Consider the following 13,030-nt stretch of genomic DNA (forward strand, 5'->3'; position numbering starts at 1 on the left):
ATTGCTGCTGCTGTGTCTTTCTCTATGCTGGAGTCTCACAGTATTAATGAAGGTATGTAGCTGCACTTGATAGCTCACTTGTTTCACAGATCACAGATCCTGCTAATGAGCTCACAGGGAATGGATTTTCTCTCCTAGTCAGCAATTACTTATAGATGTTTAAGGAGCAAATAGCTCTGTCTGAGCCACGGTGTTGGAGGAAGATTAGTAAGGTGTAGTCTGGATAGGAGGACAGCCAGGGCAACAGGGTTAATATGATAGGGTAAACCTAGCCCTGATATGCTCCGGCTTTTGCCTCAATGGATAATATCTTTCAGAGTAGTGGAGCCACTTGGCTTGCTATATCTGAGACACTGTTTGTTTCATAATCTCTCCTAGCCAGACCGACCATGTCTGAGCACAGACATTGAGCAGATGCCACGCTAAGGTACTATCTATGATAAATATTTGGTTTTTGGACTCCTGCCTCAGCGGTGTGGCTTGTTGCAAAATAATTGTCCAGCAAGCTCACCAAACTGGGGATTTAGAAGCAAACTGGGGGGAGAGATAGTTGTGCAAAACACAACTCCAACCAGTATCCCAACTAACCCTGACTCCATGCATACCTGCGGTGTACCACTTAAACGTGGTGCTCAGTATGGCTCAGTTGGTAGCGCATGACGCTCACAATGCCAGGATTGTGAGTTCAATTTCCAGGGCCAACCATACGTAAAAGGTATGCATACATAACTGTAAATCGCTTTGGATTAAAGTGTCTTCTAAATGGCAGATATCATATTATTATATTCAATAGGCACCCGAGAAATGATTGGTAAGATGTCCTACAGTTTGAATCCCTGTAATGGGAGGGGACTGGAGTAAAAAGGTTTGTACTTGGCTCCCTGCTGTAGCAACACACACAAACCATGACTACTTGTTGAATTGGAGCAAGGCTAGATAGCTGTGTGTGTGAAGTGAACGTGCTTTCCACCCTTTGTGTTCCCGCGCTCTGCGAGAAGCGACAGTTCTTTGATCACAGATACAACTCGTTCTCAGGGTAGGATTACAAGGTGGCAGTGAGCTCCCCATATGCCACAGATAACCCTCACTCTTATACCGCTCTTCACTACTTTATTTTCTCCTTCTCAGACGAGTCGAAGCGTACTGTCGACATAACCTATCCTTCTTAGGGCTTGAAACGGTATGTTTTTTCTCTGTTGATTGAACGTAATCACTGTAAAAATAGGAATATATTTGTTACTTGAATTGATGGTCATAGTAGAGTGTTAATTGTGTTGTTTTGCAGCCAGAATATGATGGCAGCGAATCTCATTGATTGCAACCACGTTTGCCTAAACTCCCACACCCACTGTTGTCTCTTCTCCATGACCGCTCATTGAAATATCCATCTCTTACCGACCTATTTTCCTCAAAATAGCTGATCTCAAAGCCCTTGATAGGTCAAAGTATTATAATGTTAATCCATGTATCTCTAGGGGTGCATCTAAATAGTCTGAAGTAGCTTCCTGGCTTTGTCTCCTTCCCTTCATCTGCGTTGTTGAAGAAATGAGACGAGGAGCAGAAGCCACTGAGCAATTGAGATGTACCAAGGAATGGTTATGAAACAAAGCATATGAGAAAAGTACACTATTCTGTATTATTGTCACCTGTTCTCGAGAACAGCACTAAACAGTGGAGCCTATGACATCATGGCATGGATGGTCCAGTGTTAGAGAGTAGCACTTATCCCAATTGGTTTTTCAAGATGGCTGACAGTGAGGCACGTTGTTTATTTATCCATCCATCTAGGAGGTCTACACAGAGAGACAGAGAGCAAGATGGATGGAGCGCCCTTCAGTCTACTCCAGTCACTTACTTATGTCTGGAAGATGAAGGGAACCATTCTTGACCAAACTCCTCTTTCTGTTAGGGGTTACGTTGGCCTCCCTCGGTACTTTAGCCTTGATAGCTTTTGTGCGTGCTTAGAACTCCCCCTGGTCAAGTTGAGTTGTCATCATGTATGACACACACCTGTGAATAAAACTGACCAAGAAGTCCACTTACTGTAACATTTCCATAATTGATGTGATGTCTTTTGGGAGTTTGCGTGCTAGCTGCTTTCAATAGGTTATGTCGAGAAGAAGGACTGAATGTCTCACACAGGCAAGGCTTTGTGCAGACCTGTTTTCACCGCCACTTTTATACTTTACACTGAAGGAACGTTCTGGGGAGTTTCTTCAAGGTTTGAACCTATGTCCCTCTATGAGAACTTGTAGAATCTGAGAGGAGAAAGAGGTTTTCCACTGCCCTTCCTCCGCTGATTAGCAGCAATCAAACAACCGGCCTCTACTAAGCAGAACATGATGCACAATCAAGCTGCGAGTCATTGATTGCAAACTAACTGCCTTGCCGATTACTGAATTCACAAGGGCTCGCTCCACATTCAAGATCACATTTACCTAAACCCCCACACCCACCGTTGTTTTGAGAGGGTTTGAGTGTGCGATGTTAGTGTGTGGGTGCGTTCGTATTCGGGCTGACTCCAATTAGTCGACTGGACGATTGTTTGTCCATAGGCTGTTGGTCAACCGAGATTTCTTTCGTTGAGCAGTAGCAAAAAAATACAATAATTTTATAGTACAAGACACCTGTCTTATTAGCGCATGTCTGAGTGGACTAATCCATTGTAGAGGCCGTGGGGATGGTACAGTCCATCACTAAGACGTGCTACTGAAAATGCATATGCTTATATAACGTAAGAACAATGTTGTAACACTAATAAAAATAATATTATTTTATAACAAATGCGCTTTCTCCCGCGTTGGGATAGTGGTCGCTGTCCGCGGTTCTGAAACATCAGTGCAGTGTTGAATTGACCATGTTGCTATGTGCAAAATAGAGAAGTTAACCAGAATATTGGTGTTGAGAACAACGCAGCGGAGGCAGCAGCGTTAGGAGACGAGAAAACTTGCCTTAATTGCGAACAACATGTCAGATAAACAGTTTCACAAATTCAGCTGTTTTTAATCTTTGCTTTGCTGTAATAAAGGCTTTACACTTTTTTTTGTTAGAACACCTTCTCTGGCATTACTTATCATTTATTCAGTGTTGTTTGCACTCTTCCAAATTGTCAGAAGAATAATATTTATAATAATAATAACCCTCCTTTTTCTTAATCTCCTCCTTATTAGTACTATTATTATACTGAACAGAAATATAAACGCAGCATGTAAAGTGTTGGTCCCATGTTTCATGAGCTAAAATAAAAGATCCCAGAAATGTTCCATATGCACACAAATCTTATTACTCAAAAATGTTGTGCACAAATTTGTTTACATCCCTGTAAGTGAGCATTTCTATTTTGCAAAATAATCTATCCACCTGACAGGTGGGGCATATCATGAAGCTGATTAAACAGCATGATCATTACACAGGTAAAAGGCCACTCTAAAATGTGCAGGTTTGTCCCACGACACAATGCCACAGATTTCTCAAGTTTTGAGAGAGTGTGCAAATGACATGCTGACCGGAGTAATCTCCACCAGAGCTGTTTGCAGAGTATTGATTGTTCATTTCTCTACCATAAGCCGCCTCCAACGTCGATTTAGAGAATTTGGCAGTACGTCCTGGGTACGTCATGGGCTGGCATGGTTACATGCCAGCCCAGGACCTCCAAATCCAGCTTCTTCACCTGCGGGATCGTCTGAGACCAGCCACCCATGATAGCTGATGAAACTATGGGTTTGCACCTGTTTGGCACACAAAATATGCCTGCATCGCTTGCTCATAAGGTTATTTTTCTTGATCTCCAGTATTTTCTTCAACTAGTCAAATTTATTCCACACATCCGGTTTCCCCTTTACCTCCTGAGTAACCAGTAAATATTCCACTGTTTCAAGTTTATTTGTCACGTCCTCTGCATCCATTTTGCTGTCACATTTGTTCAGAGTTTTTTTTATAACCAATTTATTGATGTGATTATGATATGCTATAGGTAAGGCCCTATTGGTCATGTGCATGCGATGCGTACATGTGTCGGGAAAAGAGAGCAAGATTTGAGGGAATAGGGAATGTTTTTCTTAAACAAATTAGGGATTTTGGTAACGTAACCTTTCAGTTAGAAATGTCTGTAATTCGGGGCCTCCCGAGTGGTGCAGGGATCTAAGGCACTGCATCACAGACCTGGGTTCAATCCCGGACTGTATCACAACCGGCAGTAATCGGGAGTCCAATAGTGTCGCCAGGGTTAGGGGAGAGTTTGGCCGGGGGGGCTTCAATTGGCCTGCTCTAGCAACTCCTTGTGGCCGTCTGGGCGCCTCCAGGCTTGCCCTCGGTCGTCAGTTGAATGGTGTTTCCTCTGACACATTGGTGCAGCTGGATTGCGGGTTAAGCGGGCGGGTGTTAAGAAGCGCGGTTTGGCGTGTCATGTTTCGGAGGACTCTTGGCTCGACATTCGCCTCCCGAGCACGTTGGGGAGTTGCAGCGATGAGACAAGATTGACAAGACAAGATTGAATTTGTTTATTTTATTTTTTTAATGTGCCTGTATGAGGAGAGAGAGACATTGGGTGCTAGTTACACAGTCACTTGCTGTCATTTAACACAGCGCAGCAAGTCTGAGCACAATCAAATCAATTGCAGTCAGACTCCAGTCACTCCTGTCTTAATTATTTAATCAAACAGTGCGCCTAAGGCATCAGACAAACTCAGTGCATATAGTTGAGTTAAAAAACAACAACATAGGATGTGTCTATATATGGGAAAATACGTTTTAACATTTCGACCGATTAACAGACCATTCTCGGTCGACCAAGATTGTTTTAGTTCGTATTGTTTGTGTGTGTGTCTGAGTGTGTGTATTGGTTTATGTTCCTGTCTTGCCCCATGCATGCTGAGCAGTGTTCCTGGCACGGTGTCTGGGACAGTAACACCCACACACAAACACAGCAATGTTCTAGATGAACTGTTCTACTGGTTGTTACCTGGCCCAGCAGTGGGAGCCGGGTGGGGCTGTACTGGAAGGGGGGGGGGCTGTGTGGATATAGAGTGTCCCCTGTTAATGTGGTTAGGTAATAAAGACTTCTGTGCGCCATTGTAAAGGTTTCCACTGGTATGTCATAGCTTTACACACTGAATGTCACTCACATAATCCACTGTTGAATTTGCGCAGTGTGTTTGCTTGCTGGGGGCTTGTTTTACATTCTGCAAAAGGAATTGCACAGCCTCTCCATGTAGAGTCTTTAAAACCGTTATTGTAAACTCAATCAAAACATTCCTGTAAGGACGACTAAAAGTGTACATCTCTTTCTTTTCTCATCACACTCTCTTTCAATTCAATTCAATTTAAGGGCTTTATTGACATTGGAAACATATATATTTCACCTCTATTTAATCAGGTAGGCAAGTTGAGAACAAGTTCCTGGCCAAGATAAAGCAAAGCAGTTCGACACATACAACGACACAGAGTTACACATGGAGTAAAACAAACATACAGTCAATAATACAGTAGAAACAAGTCTATACACGATGTGAGCAAATGAGGTGAGATAAGGGAGGTAAAGGCCATGGTGGCAAAGTAAATACAATATAGCAAGTAAAACACTGGAATGGTAGATTTGCAGTGGAAGAATGTGCAAAGTAGAAATCAAATAATAATGGGGTGCAAAGGAGCAAAATAAAATAAATACAGTAGGGAAAGAGGTAGTTGTTTGGGCTAAATTATAGGTGGGCTATGTACAGGTGCAGTAATCTGTGAGATGCTCTGACAGTTGGTGCTTAAAGCTAGTGAGGGAGATGTGTTTCCAGTTTCAGAGATTTTTGTAGTTCGTTCCAGTCATTGGCAGCAGAGAACTGGAAGGAGAGGCGGCCAAAGAAAGAATTGGTTTTGGGGGTGACCAGAGAGATATACCTGCTGGAGCGCGTGCTACAGGTGGGTGATGCTATGGTGACCAGCGAGCTGAGATAAGGGGGGACTTTACCTAGCAGGGTCTTGTAGATGACATGGAGCCAGGGGGTTTGGCGACGAGTATGAAGCGAGGGCCAGCCAACGAGAGAGTACAGGTAGTATATGGGGCTTTGGTGACAAAACAGATGGCACTGTGATAGACTGCATCCAATTTGTTGAGTAGGGTATTGGAGGCTATTTTGTAAATGATATCGCCGAAGTCGAGGATTGGTAGGATGGTCAGTTTTACAAGGTTATGTTTGGCAGCATGAGTGAAGGATGCTTTGTTGCGAAATAGGAAGCCAATTGTTTGATGTGGGTCTGGAAGGAGAGTTTACAGTCTAACCAGACACCTAGGTATTTGTAGTTGTCCACGTATTCTAAGTCAGAGCCGTCCAGAGTAGTGATGTTGGACAGGCGGGCAGGTGCAGGCAGCGATCGGTTGAAGAGCATGCATTTAGTTTTACTTGTATTTAAGAGCAATTGGAGGCCATGGAAGGAGAGTTGTATGGCATTGAAGCTTGCCTGGAGGGTTGTAACACAGTGTCCAAAGAAGGACCAGAAGTATACTGAATGGTGGCGTCTGCGTAGAGGTGGATCAGAGACTCACCAGCAGCAAGAGCGACATCATTGATGTATACAGAGAAGAGAGTCGGTTCAAGAATTGAACCCTGTGGCACCCCCATAGAGACTGCCAGAGGTCCGGACAACATACCCTCCGATTTGACACACTGAACTCTATCAGAGAAGTAGTTGGTGAACCAGGCGAGGCAATCATTTGAGAAACCAAGGCTGACGAGTCTGCCGATGAGGATGTGGCGATTGACAGAGTCGATAGCCTTGGCCAGATCAATGAATACAGCTGCACAGTAATGTTTCTTATCGATGGCGGTTAAGATATCGTTTAGGACCTTGAGCGTGGCTGAGGTACACCCATGACCAGCTCTGAAACCAGATTGCAGAGCAGAGAGGGTATGGTGAGATTTAAAATGGTCGGTAATCTGTTTGTTGACTTGGCTTTCGAAGACCTTAGAAAGGCAGGGCAGGATAGATATAGGTCTGTAGCAGTTTGGGTCAAGAGTGTCCCCCCCTTTGAAGAGGGGGATGACCACAGCTGCTTTCCAATCTTTGGGAATCTCAGACGACACGAAAGAGAGGTTGAACAGGCTAGTAATAGGGGTGGTAAAAATTTCGACAGATAATTTTTAGAAAGAAAGGGTCCAGATTGTCTCGTCCGGCTGATTTGTAGGGGTCAACATTTTGCAGCTCTTTCAGAACATCAGCTGACTGGATTTGGGAGGAGAAATGGGGAAGGCTTGGGCGACTTGCTGTGGGGGGTGCAGTGCTGTTGACAGGGGTAGGGGTAGACCGGTGGAAAGCCTGGCCAGCCGTAGAAAAATTCTTATTGAAATTCTCAATTATAGTGGATTTATCAGTGGTGACAGTGTTTCCGATCTTCAGTGCAGTGGGCATCTGGGAGGAGGTGTTCTTATTCTCCATGGACTTTACAGTGTCCCAGAACTTTTTTGAGTTAGTGTTGCAGGGAGCAAATTTCTGCTTTTCTAACTGCCTGTGTATAATGGTTTCTAGCTTCCCTGAAAAGCTGCATATCACGGGGGCTGTTCGATGCTAATGCAGAACGCCATAGGATGTTTTTGTGTTGGTTAAGGGCAGTCAGGTCTGGAGAGAACCAAGGGCTATATCTGTTCCTGGTTCTACATTTCTTGAATGGGGCATGCTTATTTAAGATGGTTAGGAAGGCATTTAAAAAAAATAACCAGGCGTCCTCTACTGACGGGATGAGATCAATATCCTTCCAGGATACCCCGGCCAGGTCGATTAGAAAGGCCTGCTCGCTGAAGTGTTTCAGGGAGCGTTTGACAGTGATGAGTGGAGGTTGTCTGACCGCTGACCCACTACGGATGCAGGCAATGAGGCAGTGATCGCTGAGATCTTGGTTGAAGACAGCAGAGGTGTATTTAGAGGGCAAGTTGGTTAGGATGATATCTATGAGGGTGCCTGTGTTTACGGTTTTGGGGAGGTACCTGGTAGGTTCATTGATCATTTTTGTGAGATTGAGGGCATCAAGCTTAGATTGTAGGATGGTTGGGGTGTTAAGCATGTTCCAGTTTAGGTCGCCTAGCAGCACGAGCTCTGAAGATAGATGGGGGGCAATCAGTTCACATATGGTGTCCAGAGCACAGCTGGGGGCAGAGGGTGGTCTATAGCAGGCGGCAACGGTGAGAGACTTGTTTTTTTAGAGAGGTGGATTTTTTTTAGAAGTTCAAATTGTTTGGGTACAGATCTGGATAGTAGGACAGAACTCTGCAGGCTATCTTTGCAGTAGATTGCAACACCGCCCCCTTTGGTAGTTCTATCATGTCTGAAAATGTTGTAGTTAGCCAGGATTCAGACACAGCTAGAACATCCGGGTTGGCAGAGTGTGCTAAAGCAGTGAATAAAACAAATTTAGGGAGGAGGCTTCTAATGTTAACATGCATGAAACCAAGGCTATTACAGAAGTCATCAAAAGAGAGCGCCTGGGGAATAGGAGTGGTGCTAGGCACTGCAGGGCCTGGATTCACCTCTACATCACCAGAGGAAAAGAGCAGGAGTAGAATAAAGGTATGGCTAAAAGCAATGAGAATTGGTTGTCTAGAACGTCTGGAAAAGAGAGTAAAAGGTTTCTAGGGGCGATAAATTAGCTTCAAGGTATAATGTACAGACAAAGGTATGGTAGGATGTGAATACAGTGGAGGTAAACTTAGGTATTGAGTGATGATGAGAGAGATATTGTCTCTAGAAACATCATTGAAACCAGGAGATGTCATCGCATGTGTGGGTGGTGGAACTAATAAGTTGGATAGGGTATAGTGAGCAGGACTAGAGGTTCTACAGTGAAATAAGCCAATAAACACTAACCAGAACAGCAATGGACAAGGCATATTGACATTAAGGAGAGACATGCTTAGTCGAGTGATCAAAAGGGTCCAGTGAGTAGTGAGGTTGGTTGGGGTCACGGCGATTCAGACAGCTAGCCGGGCCATCGGTAGCAAGCTAGCATAGGATGGAGGTCTGTTTTTAGCCACCTCGTGCGTTTCCATTGGTAGGATTAGTGGGGTTCCGTGTGGTAGAGGGGATCAATCCAATTCGCAAAAAAAAATAGATAAGGTTATAGAGGCCCAAGAAAGAAAAAAAATAAAAAAAATTGTCCGATAGGTCTATTCAGATAGCAGCCGATAAGACAGCTAACGATTAGCGGACCGCAGATGGGCGTTCAGGTAACATCGCAACGGAGGAGCCAGCTGGATAACTCCCTCGGGCAGATAACGTCGGTAGTCCAGTTGTGAAGGCCCGGTGGGGCTCCGCGTTGGCAGTAAAACGGGTCCGGATAGGTGATTGTAGCCCAGGAGTGGCTGATGGAACTCTTCAGCTGGCTAGCTCCGGAATAATTGATGTTTGCTCCGGGATCGACGTAAGCCAATAGTCACACGGATAGCAGCTAGCTAGCTGCGAGATCCAGGTATAAATGTCCAGAGCTTGCTGTTGAAATCTGGGGACATGGAGAGAAAAATAAGTCCGGTATGTTCCGGTCCGAGCTGCGCTGTACAAAACTGCCGATAGATTTTCGAGCTAAAGGATAGCTGATGACCACAAACCGTGGTTAGCTGAATACTAACAATTAGCCAGTAAAGAATCTAACTAGCTTCTGATTAGCTTCTGGTTAGCTTCAGGCTAGCTTCTGGTTAGCTTCTGGCTAGCTTCTGGTTAGCTTCTGGTTAGCTTCTGGTTAGCTTCAGGCTAGCTTCTGGTTAGCTTCTGGTTAGCTTCAGGCTAGCTTCTGGTTAGCTTCTGGCTAGCTTCTGGTTAGCTTCTAAGGAGGATTTCAGATTTGAGGGCAAATAATACTTTATTTTTTAAAATATAAATTGGTGAGGCGGGTTGCAGGAGAGTGTTTTGAAGTTGAGTTTATGGAAAATAAAAAAATATATAAAAAGGTATGTGAAGAAAGTTGTAAATATATATATATATATATATATATATATATACGGGACACGGCAAGACGAGGACAAAAGACTATGCCAACTCGGTGACACACAGATATGTTAACATTGCCGACGCAAGTGAAGTAGATAATAAACGAAAGTGAAATAAACAATACAAATTAACAGTAAACATTACACACACAAAAATTCCAAAATAATAAAAACATTTTTTTAAATATATTTTACTAGGCAAGTCAGTTAAGAACAAATTCTTATTTGCAATGACAAATAAGAATTTGGGTGGGTTAACAGATTTTTACCTTGTCAGCTCAGGGATTTGATCTAGCAGCCTTTCGGTTACTGGCCCAACGCTCTAACCACTAGGCTAACTCCCTAGGATGACTGCCATATTATGTGCAAAAAGTTAAAGTACAAAAGGGAAGATAAAATAAAATAAATATGGGTTGTATTTTACAGTGGTGTTTGTTCTTCACTGGTTGCCCTCTACTTGTGGCAACAGGTCACACATATTGCTGCTGTGATGGCACACTGTGGTATTTCACCCAATAGATATGGGAGTTTATCAAGATTGGGTTTGTTTTCAAATTCTTTGTGGGTCTGTGTAATCTGAGGGAAATATGTGTCTCTAATATGGTTAGGAAGTGCATCTCAGTTTCCACCTAATTTTGTGGGCAATATGCACATAGCCTGTCTTCTCTTGAGAGCCAGGTCTGCCTACGGCAGCCTTTCACAATAGCATTGCTCACTGAGTCTGTACATAATCAAAGCTTTCCTTAAGTTTGGGTAAGTCACGGTGGTCAGGTGTTCTACCACTGTGTAGTCTCTGTTAATGGCCAAATAGCATTCTAGTTTGCTCTGTTTTTTTGTTAATTATTTCCAATGTGTCAAGTAATTATCTTTTTGTTTTCTCATTATTTGGTTGCGTCTAATTGTGTTGTTGTCCTGGGGCATGTTTGTGTTTGTGAACAGAGCCCCAGGACCAGCTTGCTAAGGGGACTCTTCTCCATGTTTATCTTTCTGTAGGTGATGGCGTTGTTATGGAAGGTTTGGGAATCGCTCCCTTTTAGTTGGTTGTAGAATTTAACGGCTCGTTTCTGGATTTTGATAATTAGTGGGTATCGGCCTAATTCTGGTCTGCATGCATTATTTGGGGTTTTAAGTTGTAAACAGAGGATTGTTTTTGCAGAATTCAGTATGCAGTCTCAATTTGTTGTTTGTCCCATTTTGCAAATTCCTGGTTGGTGAGCAGACCTCACAACCATAAAGGACAATGAGTTCTTTAACTGATTCAAGTATTTTTAGCCAGATCCTAATTGGTTTGTAGAATTTACGTTCCTTTTGATGGCATAGAATGCCCTTCTTGCCTGGTCTCTCAGATCGTTCACAGCTTTGTGGAAGTTACCTGTGGCGTTGATGTTTAGGCCGAGGTATATATAGTTTTTTGTGTGCTCTGGGGCAACGGTTTCAAGATAGAATTTGTATTCTTGGTCCTGGCATCTGGATCTTTTTTGTGAACACCATTATTTTTGTCTTACTGATATTTATTGGCAGGGCCCAGGTCTGACTCTCTCTCTCTCTCTCTTTTCTCTCTCCTCTCTGTCACACACACACAGTAGACTTAATCCTACTTGTGAATGTAAACGTAGTCTGTGTGCCCTGTGCTTCACTCCTATAGCTCTAGTTTAGTTCCGTCTTTGAGCTGTTGATTTTGAACATCACAGTGAAGGCCATTGGATGACTCGACATGAGTGAATAAATGAGAGAGTTCAACATGGGCCTTGTCTTTTCTTTACATTTACATTACATTTAAGTCATTTAGTTGCAGAAGAGGGAAGGAGAGAGAAAGAGAAAAGGAGGGAAAGACAGAGAGAGAGGGATCTGAGATGCATATTTTATCCAGAGCGACTTACAAATTGGTGCATTCACCTTATGACATCCAGTGGAACAGCCACACTTACAATAGTGCATCTAAATCTTTTATTCACCTTATGACATCCAGTGGAACAGGGGTGAGAAGGTTTACTTTATCCTATCCTAGGTATTCCTTAAAGAGGTGGGGTTTCAGGTGTCTCCGGAAGGTGGTGATTGACTCCGCTGTCCTGGCGTCGTGAGGAGTTTGTTCCACCATTGGGGGCCAGAGCAGCGAACAGTTTTGACTGGGCTGAGCGGGAACTGTACTTCCTCAGTGCTAGGGAGGCGAGCAGGCCAGAGGTGGATGAACGCAGTGCCCTTGTTTGGGTGTAGGGCCTGATCAGAGCCTGGAGGTACTGAGGTGCCGTTCCCCTCACAGCTCCGTAGGCAAGCACCATGGTCTTGTAGCGGATGCGAGCTTCAACTGGAAGCCAGTGGAGAGAGCGGAGGAGCGGGGTGACGTGAGAGAACTTGGGAAGGTTGAACACCAGACGGGCTGCAGCGTTCTGGATGAGTTGTAGGGGTTTAATGGCACAGGCAGGGAGCCCAGCCAACAGCGAGTTGCAGTAATCCAGACGGGAGATGACAAGTGCCTGGATTAGGACCTGCGCCAATTCCTGTGTGAGGCAGGGTCGTACTCTGCGGGTGTTGTAGAGCATGAACCTACAGGAACGGGCCACCGCCTTGATGTTAGTTGAGAACGACAGGGTGTTGTCCAGGATCACGCCAAGGTTCTTAGCGCTCTGGGAGGAGGACACAATGGAGTTGTCAACCGTGATGGCGAGATCATGGAACGGGCGGTCCTTCCCCGGGAGGAAGAGCAGCTCCGTCTTGCCGAGGTTCAGCTTGAGGTGGTGATCCGTCATCCACACTGATATGTCTGCCAGACATGCAGAGATGCGATTCGCCACCTGGTCATCAGAAGGGGGAAAGAAGAAGATTAATTGTGTGTCGTCTGCATAGCAATGATAGGAGAGACCATGTGAGGTTATGACAGAGCCAAGTGACTTGGTGTATAGCGAGAATAGGAGAGGGCCTAGAACAGAGCCCTGGGGGACACCAGTGGTGAGAGCGTGTGGTGAGGAGACAGATTCTCGCCACGCCACCTGGTAGGAGCGACCTGTCAGGTAGGACGCAATCCAAGCGTGGGCCGCGCCGGAGATGCCCAACTCGGAGAGTTGGTAATGACA

The 13,030-nt window shown here is 44.5% G+C and overlaps 2 protein-coding genes across 18 annotated transcripts in view; one reads left to right on the plus strand and one right to left on the minus strand.

The window, feature by feature from the left end:
• LOC127911024 (uncharacterized) overlaps positions 1 to 13,012 on the minus strand; it is a 39,881-nt gene extending 26,869 nt beyond the window's left edge. Inside the window, exon 1 of the mRNA XM_052476871.1 lies at positions 12,504 to 13,012. Within this exon, the coding sequence (XP_052332831.1) occupies positions 12,504 to 12,706 (203 nt within the window). The 5' untranslated portion in view covers positions 12,707 to 13,012. The remainder of the gene's footprint in view (positions 1 to 12,503) is intronic.
• The window catches only part of LOC118400351 (calcium/calmodulin-dependent protein kinase type II subunit gamma), a 140,965-nt gene that overhangs the window by 41,499 nt on the left and 86,436 nt on the right, over positions 1 to 13,030 (plus strand). The gene's annotated exons all lie outside the window — the stretch shown is intronic.

The sequence above is a fragment of the Oncorhynchus keta genome, chromosome 2, assembly GCF_023373465.1.
Source record: "Oncorhynchus keta strain PuntledgeMale-10-30-2019 chromosome 2, Oket_V2, whole genome shotgun sequence".
Taxonomy (NCBI): Eukaryota; Metazoa; Chordata; class Actinopteri; order Salmoniformes; family Salmonidae; genus Oncorhynchus; species Oncorhynchus keta.